Source organism: Rattus norvegicus, chromosome 6, assembly GCF_036323735.1.
Source record: "Rattus norvegicus strain BN/NHsdMcwi chromosome 6, GRCr8, whole genome shotgun sequence".
Lineage (NCBI taxonomy): Eukaryota > Metazoa > Chordata > Mammalia > Rodentia > Muridae > Rattus > Rattus norvegicus.
In genome coordinates this window covers 96,244,291-96,260,489 of record NC_086024.1, presented here as the reverse complement: position 1 = coordinate 96,260,489, position 16,199 = coordinate 96,244,291, and the positions used below count along the sequence as shown (strand labels likewise).

Genomic DNA, 16,199 nt, shown 5'->3' with positions numbered 1-16,199 from the left:
CAGGGACACATGTCACTTCAGATGCTGTGATTCATGGTCTCTTATCCCTATCATTATGGGCCCATTGTGAGGCAGAGCATCATGGTAGGGAGAGCAGAGCTAAGCAAAAGGCTCGTGTTGGGATGGGACTGGGAAGGAGCAAGATAGACAGGAAGGAGCCAGAGACACGATATGCCCTCACAGATGTACCCCAGTGGCGTCCTTCCTCCAAGTGTCCATTCCCCTAGTTTACACCCACATAATCCAATTATGCATCCATCAATGAATGAATACATTGTTATGTTCAGAGCTCTTGAGATCCAATCCCCTTTTACAGTCCAGCTCTGAGCTGTGCACTGGGGATTAACTCTTCAACCATCTTAAGGGGAGAGCAAAACCCACAGCACCACCGTAAATTCTGGTGTAGAGGCACCCAGAACAGTAGCGTGCAGGCAAATGCCCCACGTTCTACTGTCTTAAGAAGTACAGACATGCTTTTGTGCATACCCTGCTGCAGCAAGTCCCTAACTGCTTTTTGTATATAATAATGAATTGCCCAGGAAAGACAGATTAAAATCTCCTAACTCGAGAAATTGAAATAAACCACAAATTAAAATGAATCCAGTTTAACTTCTTTTACTTTTACCTCAGCAAATATCTTGGCCACATAGGAGGTTTTAACAACTATTACCAAATGAGAAAACATGCACTGACATCCCGAAGGAGAGAAGGGCTCTGACATGGCTAACATGAAATCACTTACTGAGACTTGAAGTTACATTGCTAGCCTTACCATACCATTATGTTGTGCTCACTATAGTAATCTATTAAGAATTTCCATAGGCAGTCTAACTAGGTTCCAGGCAAACTGTCTTGGAGAGAAAAAGAGAATGTTTATACACATGCAGGGCTGTATTACTTTACCTTAGGCTCTGTGACGTTTGAAGTATCGGTATTTACACATCCCAGATACAAAATAATTCCTTTGATAATGGGTTGGGAAATTGGCCAGAGAGAGTTGTAACCTTCTCTGTAGCCTGCGTAATTATCCTGGCTGGCACTGAGCACTGGGATACGTTCTTTAGGAGGAATGAGGTCTCAGTTTGTACTCTCCAAGCATTTCAACACCATAGAAATTCAGAGTCATGTCTCTCTTTGTCAAGTGTTGTGTTGAAAGTGCTCTGGACAGCAAAGACACAGCATAGAGGCAGAGGGATTCAGGTTGTGACAAAACAACATCTTGAGGAGGTGTCTCAGAAGTAAAAAGGACCAATGCTTGATTCTCGGCACCCACATATGGGCTCACAAACATTCAGCATTACATTTCCACGACATCTGACAGCCTTTTCTGACTTCCATGGGCACGAGGCACGCACAAGGTACACAAACATACGTGCAAGCAAAAACAGTCAAACACACAAGATCTTTAAAAAAATACCACAACCAAACATACACCTTTCCCCAACTCTTCACTTACATTTCTAATTAGAAATGTTATTTGGGAAATAGTAACAACATAAATATATGCATCATGGAAGAAAGTAAATAGACACTCTAGTGGTGTCAACGTAAGGCAGAACCTTTATCTAACTCAAGCATGGCTCATGGTGGAAAAGTGAGGCTAAGGGGCTGGCCATTTCTATAGCTTCCACTCAGAGCACAGATGAAATGGGTGGTTCATGTTACCTTACAAGTTGTATTAAAATTCAAGGATCTCATGAAGGTTCAAGTTCTCTTTCACTAAAGGAAACACTTGCTCCTTGAAGTAATAATATACACCCAGCCAACAATTAGGCTTCTATGCTGAAACCAAGCAGCAGCTCTTTGTGTTCAAAGAAACTCAGTCTATGGCTAGTTCAGTAATAAGGGCTTCTACTTTTCATATTAGCTCCCTCCAAGAGTCACCTTACACCATCCCGGTGCATACACACCATTCTTCCCACCAGCCCAGTGCACACATGCCATTCTTCCCACCAGCCCAGTGCACACAGGCCACCTTCCCAGTCTGCAGCTTATCCTTTTAGGTCCCACTGTCAGCATCATTTGTGTCTTCCCGCACCTCTTAGCATTAGTTGTCATTGCTTAACGACATACCACAAAGCTACCTGAAATGTAGAATGACCTACAACATTGCCTGAAGTTGCAATCAAGATTCAGGCTCCCAGTTTCTTTTTTCACTTCAAGTTCTAAGGTCTTAGAATTTACAAGTTATAAGAAAGATTTCTGAACAAGGCTGAATTAGCATTTCACTGAGATTTACATATCTTTATAAAACAAAGATGTTCAAAAGGAGAATGAACTCATGTAATGTTGAAATATAAAAAGGTGACATTAGAAAGCAAAATAGAGCCAAGAGGGTACACGCCTTGAGTCCCAGCACTCAGGAAGCAGAGGCAGAAGCAGAAGCAAGTGGTTCTCTGTGAGTTCAGGGCCAGCCTGGTCTACAAAGTGAGTCTAGGACAGCCAGGGCTCTATTAAACAGAGAAGCCATGTCTCCAAAGACAAAACAAAACAAAACAAAAACAACAACAAAAAACCAAAAAACAAACTAGAGAAGCAGGAACACAGCTCCTGACTCTGTGACAGTGTGACTCAAGGGCTAAACTATGTCCATAACTAAGAGATGTCAATGAAGTCAGTTCATTTCTTAGGCTTCTGGAAAGGAAAGACCAAGGGTCAGCATCCAGTCTGAGAGATCTCTCCAGGAAAAGTAACACCAGCAAGTGTCACTTCACCCTATACAGAAGGGGCTTGTAAGACCTGTACTTCAGCAGAAAATGAATAAAACTAAACAGAAAACACGTGGTTCTAAACTAAGTGGAGAGCTGGTCCCCCAGCCATGCTTATTTAGCACCAACAGTACCTCGACAGAAGGATGTTGCAATTCTGAGCTCTCCGACCATCAATCACTGACAGCTCTTTGACTTTAAGTTTGGAACTCAGTGCGTCATCAATGGCATCTGCTTCTTTCTGGAAAGAACACAAGAGACATCCATCAAAGTCAAATGTGGACAGTCAGGCTCCTAACACAACTTTTCTTCCACATTCTCTGTACACACACACACACACACACACACACACACACACACACACACAGACACACACACACACGAACTGAGCTGAGCTGATGAGGCAATGTTCTGAAGGTGGTGCAATCAAAACGAAGGCCACTCTCTACTTGGCAGAGACAACACAAAGCTGACCACCCACATTTGAAAAAGCATTATTAAGAAGAACAAAGAGTCTCCAAGTGGAAGATGTTAAACGTGCATAAATTATCGGTGCGTGATGCTGTTCTTTTGTTCCTCAAATCTCAATGAACAGCAGACAGAAGAACTGTCACTGTGAATCAAGCTCAGCAGAGCCTTGCCATTAATGGTCCAGTCATTTATGGGGTCCATTCATCCGAGAACCATTTGCAACCCTTAGCAGTCAAGAAAGTTGAGAAATAACCCCCAAACACCTTCATGTGTAACGGGAAGTCCCCCAACGCTGTTGTTTCCCAAGCCTGACAGGAGGGCAATAGAAGGGGGGCAGTTGAGATCTGTTCAGTTACCTGAATTAACAATTGAACACTACTTGCTTATTTCAGTCATTCATGATGGCCAGATACAACTAAGATGGACCAGGCATAAAGCAATTAGATGCAATATGAGGTTTGAGGTGAGAACGTAGGCTAACTTGGTAAGTAGCCAACTTGGTTAGGGGCTATTAAAAATGCACTATGACATTTAAAAAATATAGAGAAACCAGACAGCTTTTGAATTGTGTCACAGTTCAGGAAGCAGAGGCGGTATGAATGAGGCAGTCCAGAAAGAGTTGAATCCCAGAGAGGAATTACCTAGTCACTGAATTACATTATCTAAGGAGACAATCAAGGGATTTCAAGCTTACAGTGAGCCAAAGAGCTGTGTTAAGTAAGGGTTATACAGTAGCTTACTTACCTGCTTGGAGTTATTGTTCACAAAGAACTCCTACAGCACGGCAGAGGCATAGAAAAAGCAAATCAGATACATGCAATTCAGAAACCACAGCAGCAAACAGGGAAAGTCAAAGCAGTCAAGGACATTGGTGGAGCAGGGCAAGAGGGCAGGAGATGTTTCCTGCCCTTGAAGTCCTTAGCACAAGTGAGCCAGTCTGGCTGAAGATACAGTGGAGATTGCAGTGTAAGAGAACAGGTGGCATTTGCTACACACCATTTCAAGTGCGAGCAAATCAAATGCAGGAAGGAAAGGGCTCGGAAGGACACGGAATAATAATTCTTTAAAACAACCACTGGACTCCCACTTATTTAATGTGGTGCATGCATGATTGAGAGTGTGGCTGTGTACGTGTGTGTGCACATGTGAATCTGGGCAGGAGCATGTGTATGTCTATATAAGCACACAAACACACATGATGCTCAAAACAAAGGCACATACACACATTAGGCAAGTACTCTACCACTGAGCTATATTCCCAGCCACCATGTTGAAATTTTCACTTGAAGATTATCAATTAGATTCATCATCTTGACTGAACAATTGCATTGTTAGAGGAAATGTGCTTCTCTTTGGTGGAAATATCGGTCTTCTTGCATCATAAGGAAAAGTTAAGAAAAAACAGTGTGTCACCCACAGGAGTGACACCAACACTAGTGCCCCTTCCTAGAGGGTACAAACCATGGCTGCAGGTGCTGTGTGGAGGGGTGAGGAAAAGCAGAGCATAAAAACCGAGAAGCCACTGATGCAGTTATCAGTGGCCATGTCCCAGGGGTTCAAGCATGTCAAGGCTGTTCAAGCAGACAAGGCCAATAGCTTTTTCTTGAAAGAAGTTTTAGAGAAGTCTTCAAGTAAAGACGGAAAGAAGAGCTAATGGTATGTTATGAGAAAGTGGCAGCCTCTCCTGCATACTTTTTAAGGCAGGAGAGAAAAGCGTCGGTGTGCAAAACACATTGCAGCTTTCAGGCCAACAGTGTGTACAACTAGCATTTGCTCAGCAGATTCCTTAAGGTCTCCCTGGTCTCGGCAGCACTGCCAAGGCCAATTTTACACAGATGAACTGTTTCACATAATTCTTCTGGTGGGAAACTGAATGCCCCCACCTCCTGGTCTGCCTATACAAGGAGGCCTGCTTCTCTGGAAAGGCATTTCAAAAGCAAGCTGATAACCACAACTTTTCTTCTGCCTGATATCCCTGTTTTCTTTTGCCCATTATGACTCAGACTTTCTACTGTGAAGCTCTTTAGGACTCTTCTAATAAAAACAGTTTTAAAGGCAGAAGACTGTGGTGCAAACAAAGACTATGAGGGCAACTTAAGCAAAGAGAAAAGTACTACTTTAAATAGACCCCGCTCTCACTGGCTTCTCTTCAAAAGAGAAATTTTTATGAAGCTTTTTGGAAACTCAGGTTATACCTTAAATTCATTCACACTGTTGAGAAACGAAGCCGATTTGACCTCTGGAACAGCAGTCTGTGGAATCAGGCAGTTGTGGTTTACTGGGTTTATGTCCTGGGATGGACCGGTCTATCTAGCCATTACTAGGGTGAGGGTTAAATGTAATGGCCCTCAGATTAAAATTCCTATGCAGTGCCTGACACATCTTTATGAGCCAACATTTAGAAGCAAACAGGACATAATTATTTTAGCTTTTGAACTGACAGGTCACACCCCGCACCCTGGTCTTCCTTTGACTGGGTCTGTAGAGCGGCTGGTCCATCTGTAACTTTGAACAGCAATATGCATGGCAGCTAGTCGCTAAATGGTCCAGCTTATCTTTCCAGGGAGACTGAAGAACGCCATGAGGGCTTGGCAACTGTTAGCCTTAAGACAGGACTTCTTTGAAGACCCAGTAATTAACACAGTACAAATGAAATCACAAATGGGATGGTTTCATTAGGCAGGGCACACTAGACATTATGAAACTCCCAGGCTCACGTCAAGCATGCAAGATTCTGTTTAAAGCCTATTCCCTTGGAGATCAAAAGGGAATGAATATATATATAAGCTTGGAATAGAACTAGGAGGTCGGTATTTGAATTTTCAGGGACCAATGCTTGTGAACTACTATAAACTATTCTGCAATGAAATGATGGCTCAACCTTGCATAGAAAATGAATGGATTTTAATCCTTTCCAATTCAAATATATACTAATATTTATATACAATCCTTATTTGATAATTCTTACTGTAGACCTTCAAACTACTTAAAAACTATGTTTATTTTTTTTCATTTGTGTATGTGTGTGTGGGTGTGGTGTGTGTGTATGCGAGAGTGTGTGCACATCCATGACATAGCATATGCCTGGAGTTAGAAGACAACTGTGGAAGTCTAGAGGCTCCTCCCATATAGGTTTGAACTCAAGGCCATTAGACTTGGTGTTACTTTACCTACTGAACCATCTCCCCAGCCCTACACTTAAATAAATAAGCAAATACAGCAATAATAGGCTTTGCAGTTTTTCTTGTCTTTTGGTGCTAAGACTAAAAGCCATGCTGACTGAGAGCTGGAGACACAGTTCTGTGAGAGAGCGCTCGCTTTGAATGCATGAAGTCAGAGATTTCTCCAGCATTGCAAAGCAAAGCAAACTGACATAGTTGAAGAAGGGGACAAAACTGTCTTATGACTTTTCAATGTGAAAATTAGATGCAAAAACTAACTTGAGTGTAAGAAAAAAAAGGAAAAAGTCTTTGACTATTCTTAAGAAATCTGTAGATCTGGCTGAATATTCCAAATATTCAGGACTTAAAATGTTACACTCTAGCATTGGAGTTAGAGAATGGAGCCTGGCCCAGTAGCTTTCTTTTGTTCCCTAAATCAAAGGATGATGGCTTTGGAACGTTACACTGTGCGGGGATCTTAGGCTTCTGAAGGAAGTGCTGTCCTCAGGCAAAGGACAAGGCAGAGAGAGACACCGAAGACTTGAAGATTTCCTTTAGCAAACATAGTGTCTTCAGCTCATTTCCCTCTATCTAACTGTAGATAGAAATGAACTGATGGCGTGTCAGGACGAGATTTCCCATTACAGATGTGAGGATTATTCAACTGCATCTCCATAAAACTATCACACAGCATCTGATGTTATGTATTAAACTAGTCTCTTGGGGCTGACCTGGAGAGCATGTGTAATGTAGTTCCAATGAGGAAAAGGTCTTGAGATTCAAGGAATTGACTTTCAAATGAACTTGTGGAACATGCACAGGGGAATAGCTGCGTGCTATTACACTCCACTTCGTGGGAGGCATGGGCTCGCACAGTTGGCTCTCTATATCTTTAATGCATGCACTTAAAACAAATCCCACCCTCTACAGCCTGGTGGTGTCCCAGGTGGGAGAACAAAGAGAAGCGAGAACCCAGCAGTCTGTGTCCCGAGAGTACAGGATCTGCAATATATGACTGTGGCCTTCTTCCTAGAGCTGGGGTGAGATTAAATAAGGAAATGACTACAAAAGCTCCGTGAGCACTAAAGTTTACGGTTGATGAGAATAAAAACTGTTTATATCACACCCAGTACCAGAAACATAACCAGTTCCCAATAGCAACCACCATCTTGGTCCATATGGCAGTTACTTATGGTTTATCACATCTCTGCCTTGTACTATAATTATATCGTGAGCTCGTGTAAAGGTTGAATGAATTTGAATCATCTTTGACATAGTTTATATCTAAAGGAGACAAACTAAATACCTGATGTGAATGACAGAATAGCATATAAGCTTATAAATATAGGCAAATGTATATATTTATGTAGGTGTGTGCATATATATACATGAATGCACGCATTCCCAAAGTGTCACTCCGTATTTAAATTATGTCAAAATCAGGCTCTGGTGGTCCTATCAGACGCCTGTGGTGTGATGTGTGTGTGTTCCTCTGAATGCCTGAAAATTCATCTACACAAACAAATGGCTGAAGTCCAGAGTTAGACAAGTTTCATAACTCTGGAGGAAGAAAGAGCCACCATAGAAGAAGATGGGTTCTTGGTATTCATTTGGTACTAGAAATAAGGGCAGTTGAGTTTAAGTGTGGTGATATTTGCATATTGTGTTGCCACGCCTGGAATGAACACACACAGGTCTTTGATGCTGTAGTTCTGGGATGAGGGGATAGCCTCATTTACTCTGACCTACATATTCCAATTAAGATGCCTGTAGCCTTTCCTTTCCTGACTCTCAACAATGTAAACGCAATGAAGGGGCTCAAGTTACCCTCATTTGGGAAATAAATTGATGGTTTATCTTCTATTTTTATACCAGAGTGGGAATATTTAAAATGCTCAAGAGGCGTGGTATGCTGAAATTGTCTTCTGAAAGTAGTGCTGGGAATATGGTTGATAACCCGCCCTCACCCGTCCCCCAGTGTTAAGAAGAACTGAAATGTTCTGGTCTATCCTGTCAGGGATGAGTACTGATTACTTAAACAGTGCTGGTTGCTAGGAAACGGTTACTCCGTTGAAGAGCTTTCTGCAATTGTCTCTCCCAGAACTCTTGAAAACTGTCCATATATTTGTCCCAGAGCATTTTGGCAGCATCCTCCTGCACTTTCTGCTGAAAGCCGGTTAATTATGAGGCTTGTAAACTTGGGCCTCTCAACCACCTGCCTTCATCACAAATGCAACCCACATGCTCAGACTTGAATAGAACCATGTGGAATACTTGCTGCTTTCCCTCCATTTAATACGCTTTTCTACGTTTCCAAACCTTCGCCTCAGACAACCTGGGGTGTCAAAGAAATGGGACTTGTATCCAGATCACAAGATGACTTGAATTACATGGAAATCCAGGGGCCTCTTTCCGAGGACACCAGAGAGAGAAGGAGGACACAGAAGCCAATCAGGAATGAAGTGGGCAGAGTAGCTGTAGGACACAGGCTCTGGGCACACCTTTGTTTGTTCTTTGAAACATAAGGTGCACTGTTCTCTGAACGACCCCTCACCTCCCTTTCTGTCACCTTCCCTAGCTTGGCGCATACAACACTGAGCATGGCATCTTTTTACTTATGAATCGGACTGGGTGAGGGCTTCTGTTTTAGGGCTAATAGCATCATGGCAGGCAACGGACTTTATTTTCCTAGTCTACTGAACCATCATAAAAAGGCCTGCACAGACACTCTCCCTCTCTCACAGCAGAATCCTCTGGTGAATAACACCCTGTCTCTCACGCAAATACATTAGAAACCATCTTGAAAAGAAATTCCCGGCTTCTTTCTTCTCCAGCCTCTGTCCATCTCTTCTTTGGTGCCTTTCTGAGGAGCTAAGCCAAGGAAGCAGACCAGGATACCTGCTGCTTATTTAAGGATGCTCTATCCTGCTCATTACTCACACAGGAGTGGCCACCAGGGCAGCTCTCAGGAGACCCCTGTGCACTCACTCGTTGGCCCATCTAAAGGCAGTGTGCCTATTCACAGGGCTTCTCCTTTGGCCTACCTTAAGATCCTTTCTCTCCATACTCCTGGGCTCAGTTTCCCTTCTCCAGGGCTCTGACTGATTTTGCCTTTTATCTTTTCTTTGTTTCCCAAATTCTCTACACCCAGCTACCCTGTTCTAACTTTCTGCCTACACTTGAGACCTTTGGAGAAAGCCCTCTAGAGCAACAAGAGAGTCTACACAAATGTGACCAGAGCTCATACTAGGAGGCCACCTACCAGGGCCCATGTGTGTATGCAGGCAATAGGCACACACCATGTTCTGGCTACCACTGTGGAAGGACAGTAGTAGCTTTTCTGGCTCTACTGGTATCATTACCACCTTCACACTTGCTCAGCTCGCACAACCATACTAGTGAGTCTACAATGTTCATGACGTTTGGGGAAGACTCCTCCGTAGATTCTACTTAGCTGCCAAATTATAGTTCTTACCAAACTCTAAACTTCTAAAGAGTCTGTCTAGTCCAAAAAGCATTTTTCCTCTGAGACTAACCATTTGATATTTCTGTTAACTCTGACAGCCCAGCATGGTTTCTGAAACAAATACTGCAAGGGGACACTGTCTTTCCTATGGATTCATTTTGAGTATGAACAGATAACATATAGTGCTGTCTATACATACATAAAGAAGATGTAGATGCACTACGGTAGGAAGCTTCTCCAACAAGAGTCCACATGCCTTCAAGTGGTCCACATGCATTGATAGGCCACAGGACATGCAATGCAGCTATGCTGCTTTGCAGAACACCTTGGGGAGACCAAACAGCATGGCTCCAACGCACTCATGCACCTTGGTTTCAGCAGATGGCCCAGGGACCATGCATAAGAACACAGTACTTTGGGGCATCTGGAGGGCTCATGTTGTTACCTGCTGTCTTTGGTAGGCAGAGAATGTTCTTTCTAGGTCTTCAAGGTCTAGAATTTTGAAGACTTTTGTATCATCGATTTCAGTCCATACTGTTCCTTCCAATTTGTTCTAGAAACAGTAAGTTAACAAGTTCCATGACTGGCAGTCACACAGAAAAAAGAATATGTTTTTATTTTAGAAGTACTACTACCTCAAATTTATAATTCTATAGGATGCTCCAGTGAGCTGGTTTGAAGCAATGTGTAATTTTTACAGAAACATTATTAACTAACACAGGAGCTAGGGCATCCACACTAGATGGTCAAGCTACCCAGCAGCAGGGATGTTTCACCTCTGAGGATACAGAGCTGCAGATGCCATCCACTAATCCACTAATGGGAACAAATGGCTTACCTCAGGCAACTTGGACCAGTTGAAGGATTTCAGGGCATTGGTGGGCTGGGGAATATTTTTCTTCTTGAGTGTCAGACTCACTGGAGCACCAGGAGGTGGCAGGATTCCTCCTAAGGGAGGAGGCCCTGGGGGAGGAGGAGGACCCCCAGGAGGGAGGGGAGGTGGTGGAGGAGGAAGTGCTCCACCTGAAAGGAGAGGGGGTGGTGGGGGAGGGAGAAGAGAGCCCAACCCAGAGGGAGGAAAGGGTCCTCCTGGGGCTCCTGGTGAGGGTCCTCCTGGGACTGAGGCACAGACGGCCCTCTGAAATGAGAAGACCAAGAAGAGTCAACTGAAGAAAATCCATGGAATGACTTTAAGAATCTAATCTTGTTGAAGGAATGTGCAACAAAACACCCATAATTTTGAGGACATGGTTTTCAAGGGTGGATAGATCTTGACCCTCATGTTTTTGGACACATAGGGGCCTGTCCCTGGAGGCTTTGTACCTCTCATTTCTTGCACCATCCCATGGTTTGGTTTTATGGCGTCCCTTTTCTAAGAAGCTAATGTGGTCTTTCTTTGTTCTTAGGACAATATTGGTGTCTCAGGATGTTAGTGGTTCGAGTCCACACTACTGAGATCAACTGTGAAACTGTCAGATCTCATCCCTGTAGCAGTACTGTCTATTTTAGCATTAGGCCTGGGGTACAGGAGGGTCTTGGTCCCCGTGTAGGCAGGAGGCAGGTTTCGGCCCTCACCCTGTTGAGCTCGTGGAGCTGCGCCGTGAGGTCTGCCACCTGCTGCTTAACCTGCTTGTGCTCAGTGGTCTCCTTCTCCAGCTTCTCCTTCATCTTGTTTAAGGTCTGCATCATTTCTTCCTTCTCTTGGGTCTTGGCATCACATTCTCTCTCTTTCTTCTCCAGCTTCTGTTGTAGCTCATTGTGCTCTGTACAAGAGAACAACAGGACATGAAAACTGAGTTGTCAGAGAGAAGCATTTTCTTAAAAAAAAAAAAAAAAAGTGGGCTGAGGACGACGTAGAAGCTGTGGTCAGACTGACCCAGGTATCATTCTTCTTCTCCACTGAGGGACAACTCAGAGTTAAACAGTGCCCGTGCTGGGAAAAGGCCTCATACAACTACTTTAGTAACTACATTTTGGGAAAGACTAAAGAAGAGATCTTAAAGCCATGGTTCTAAAAATGAAAAACAAAACAAAACAAAAAACAGTTTGATCAACTTCTCATGAAAAATGGTGCCTTAATTCTGAGTCCTGTCATATTGGTGGCCTACCAGCCATGATTATTGAAAAGAAGGCCCCTTCTCACATATTAGAAATGGCTCAGGGAGAAGCCCAGCTCTGGGAGATGAAATTTATTGGCTTGTTTCCTGCTAGCAGGAGAAGGGTTCTGTGCTCCAACAGAGAGCTGCTAGCAGGCCTAGTGTGCGCTGTGAAGCTGAGTTACACCCCAGCCTTCCTGCAAGGCTACCTCAACTACTCTGTGATTCTGGCAAGAGATTACCAAAACTAGTAAAAGCAAATGTTACTGTCTCCATATCCACTATCTTCAGGGTAACAGTACTGATTAGGCATGGGAACCACAGGACTGAGAGGACACAAAGTGGCTCTCAGGTGTGGTTTAATAATTTCCTTGGGTGTGGAAGGGTCAGTCAGGGTCAGAGGACGAGGAAGGAGACAGAAGGAGGCATCTCATTCAGTGTAATGACATGCATTTTGCCAAGGAATATAAAGCTTTGGGAGGAGTGATGGGTTTCGGGAATGAGAAATAGTGAGAGTTAGGCTGCAGGTTCTTATTTCACATGCTTGCCCTCAAAGCCTCTTCTTTTTATGTCAACAAATGCACTAGCGATACTGCCCACTGGGACTAAGCCTCTTACTGTCTCTTTCTGAGGTTCCCTCTTCTATGGCTCTCCAAACTGGAGTTTACAGGAAGGTGTGAGCCATGAAAATCCTTGAGTTTTGCCAGCATTCAAATAAAAAGAAGCTCCAATCATGTCTACCACTACACTGATGCCTGACTCCTGGTTCACATCTAATTCTATTTCCTTCTTTTATTTCCTCTTCATTCATCACTGACAGTTAAGAGATTCGGGACATTCCTTCCCCAGTTTCATCATTAGTCTTTGACAAGTCTGGCTATGTCTCAGATGCAGTGAGAGCTCTTAACAATTTAAGACCTCTGGCCAAACCCCTCTGCAACCAATCTATAAGGTAGGCAGGGGTGGGGGTGGGCTGGGATAGGGGGCAGGGCTTAGGAACCAGTTGGAACAAGTTCCTTGATGGTCCTGAGGTAATGGCAGGTTTGGGAAGTGCCAGCCTGAAAACTGTCTCCCAAACTGGCATCATTTACTATCCATCCACCAAGGCTTTATTGACACCTTCTCAGAGCCCTGGGCTCCATATTCTTCTCCCTCAAATATATTCTCCAACTTTAGGTCCAAACAGCTTCCTGTCTCCTCCTCTGACGCTGTCAATAATGCAATCTAACTTTGCCAGCTGAAGCTTCCAGAAAAGAACTCATCCAATCTATAATTTCTCTTCTCTTCTGTTTGACTATAACTTCACTCACCACCCCATTCTTCTCCCTGACCTTGGAGATTTTCTCCTGTGCCACCCTACCCCGAACCCTGTAATGGCTGCTGTGTAGTTAGTATGTGCGACACTATGCTAACTTTCCGTTTATTTCAATTTTAATTTATTTTTCACTGTCCATGTTGTGAAAGAGGAGATCACAGGGAAGAAGGTGGGGGTCAGACTCCCACTGAGGGCCAGTAAAATTGAAAATACCAGAGACACTAAGGTATCCCCTGAATGTATGGCTGGATGACCCAAAATCTCATGTCCCAAATGCTCTCAACTGTAAGTTCACATCTACACACACTAGAGAGCATTCTTAAACATCCACTCACCAACTGCCCTCACTGGCTTTTGGTAGCTGTGGTAAATAGCAGGACAACAGCAGCCTAGGGCACATTTTATCTTATACTTCCAGGTCTTAAAGTCATTGAGGGAAGACAACACAGGAACTTGAGTAGGAGTCTGAAGCAAAAAGCTTGCTCTGGAGGTCACAGTCAGCTACGTTTCTTACACAGTCCTGGCCTACCAGCCTAAGGATGGCGTGGCCCAGGGTGGGCGGGGCCCTCATACATCAATTATCAACCAAGAAAATGTTTAAAGACATGCCCACAGGCCACTCTGATCAGGACAATCCCTAAATGGAGACGGCCTCAGATGACTCTGGGTTGTGTCAGGTGGGCAGCTGAAGCTAACAAGAGGATGGACTGCACGCTCCTTCATCTAATTATTCTCTTTGTCCTGGTCTTAGTGCTTCTCTGCTTTCCGTCCACAGTGGGTTCTGGGATGTATACTCAAGATTCCTTGAGAGCAACGTGGGTGAATAACAGCCACAGGGAGAGCATCGGCCACAGGGACAGTTACCTTTCCACTACCTCTAGCGGCTCTGAGGAAATGGGATGTGAGAAAAAGGAGTGCTCAGGCCACCTCTTGGCCACTTGTTTCAGGACAGCAGATCCTGGATGACTGTGGCTGTATTTCCCCAGCTCTGACTAAATGACTCTGACAAGTGGAAGGGAGTCCATCATCCATGGTGAGGTGTGGGGGAGTGTGGTTGCTTTCTCAAAGGTGACTTTATTGCTAAGCTTCTGAAGGAGGGAAGCGGCAAGCTGTATGCTTCTGTGAGTGGCGGCACCAGGAGGAACATAAATGTCTTTCCCATCAGAGGCTGAGAACATCAAAAGCATATTCCACTACCACTAGTGGCTGGCCTGCTAGCACCCATAACACATATCTACAGCAGACATTAGTTTTCTACCTGGTTTATCTTCCTGTGACTGCTGTCACATTATGGCCATGGAGAGAACTGCTGGTACCAAGGTGCCTAAGCTTTTGTCCTAGGACTCTGAAGAAACCCAAACCTTCTTGCTGTATTTGCTCAAACCCTAAACACTGTAAGTGAAGCGCGGCTGTGAGGTGGGGGCTTGCATGCTCAGTGGTTTTAAAGAAATCTTAATTAATGAATTCTTTAAAAAAAAAAAAACTTGAGTGTGTGTGTGTGTGTGTGTGTGTGTGTGTGTGTGTGTGTGTGTGTGCATGCATGCAAAGGGCACACGCTGAGGGCAGAAGTAAGAATCGGTGTTCTCCAGCCTTCCATTCTGTGGGTCCTGGGGATCCAACTCAGGCTGTCAGACTTGGCAGCAAGGCCTTTACCTACAGAGCCATGGTAGGACCCTTAAAGAAAGGACCCACAACTTTAATCTTTGTTTTCAATTATAAGTTCTAAACAGCAAATGTTACAATCTTTTCTAAAGTTACTTACCAAATATAAAACTAAAGGATGGATTCTTGGGAATAGCAAGAACACTAAGTGGTTTGATTTTTAAAAGTCAATGTAAAATGCCCTAAGGTGTGAAAACCGAAAGGCTACTTGAGGCACCGGAGTGAGTCTGGAACCTTATTTCGATCTCTCTAGCACCCAGGTCTCCTAAGCAGCTTCACCGCCGCCAGGGCCGCTTACCTTTCCTCATCTTCTCTGCTTGCTCTTTCCATTGCTTAACTTCGTTTTCATTAACCAGCCTGTAGAACAGATAAAGGCAAACTCGTTACAGAAAACAAAACGTGTGCATTGCCAGACATGGTCTCCCTGGGCACACAAGCGGTGTACTGCACAGAGTCCTTGGGAGAAACCAGGGAAACCCAGATGTCACTTAGATGGAGTCATATGTACGTGAACTCATTTTGACCCCAGAACAAATTTTGACCTTCATCTCCCTCCGATGTTATGTGAGGTAGGACAAACTGAGTACCTTTCGCACCCTCATTGTCTCACAGGCAGCAAGATGAGAGGCACTCACATTCTTACGACGTTCTTAATATTAAAGTTTTCCAGAGGTGTGGAGTCGGGGTCTTGTCCTTTGTCATTCTGGATAACTATCTGCTGTATGATTCTGTCTAGCAGCAGCCAGTACTGGACTGTGTTACCACTCCTCTTGTCTGAAAAGGAAGGGAGGGATAGAAAGCCATGTTCCAGCTGTTTGTAAACTAGGATGGATTGCTGTCCACAGTAGGCCTGCACCCTTTAGAGCCCCAGACCCGATCAGGGGCACTCTCCATGTGTTGTAAGGCATGCATTTACTCTGAAACCATTTTGTTTTGAGGATTTCATGACTGCCCTTAATCTGTAAGGAAACAAACACTGGAGAGCCACAAAGCTGAGGCTTAGGGTCCCTGGTTATGCCCCAATCCGGTTAGTACTGCTGAGAATGCAGAGCGCTTTGGACACTGTCCCACGTCTCCATGGCACCCACGCCATCAGGGCACTCACAAGGCATCTGCAGGCAATGGTGCAGAATGGACATGAAGTGGGGGTAGGCTTCGCTGTGGGTGAGCCTCCTCCTGGTCAGCTCAAACATCTGAGTGGCGCTTTTTGTGTCTATGTGAACCTAGTTTGTAGGAAAAACAAAGTCGGATCAAACATCCAATTGCTTGGTTCTCCCGATAAAGGAAGATGCAAATACAATCGAACCCTGCCATCTAGGT

The 16,199-nt window shown here is 44.2% G+C and overlaps 1 protein-coding gene across 10 annotated transcripts in view; it reads right to left on the bottom strand.

The window, feature by feature from the left end:
* The window catches only part of Daam1 (dishevelled associated activator of morphogenesis 1), a 160,529-nt gene that overhangs the window by 25,560 nt on the left and 118,770 nt on the right, over positions 1-16,199 (bottom strand). For 6 of the 10 annotated variants that reach the window (XM_039112262.2, XM_039112260.2, XM_039112261.2 and 3 more), the window contains 8 exons: positions 15,985-16,102; positions 15,515-15,653; positions 15,178-15,236; positions 11,382-11,569; positions 10,645-10,944; positions 10,252-10,359; positions 3,924-3,953; positions 2,843-2,949 (listed from right to left, as the gene is read on the bottom strand). In XM_039112262.2, the coding sequence (XP_038968190.1) occupies positions 2,843-2,949; positions 3,924-3,953; positions 10,252-10,359; positions 10,645-10,944; positions 11,382-11,569; positions 15,178-15,236; positions 15,515-15,653; positions 15,985-16,102 (1,049 nt within the window). The remainder of the gene's footprint in view (positions 1-2,842; positions 2,950-3,923; positions 3,954-10,251; positions 10,360-10,644; positions 10,945-11,381; positions 11,570-15,177; positions 15,237-15,514; positions 15,654-15,984; positions 16,103-16,199) is intronic. The other 4 variants (XM_063261925.1, XM_063261924.1, XM_039112265.2 and 1 more) reach the window with 2 other exon arrangements.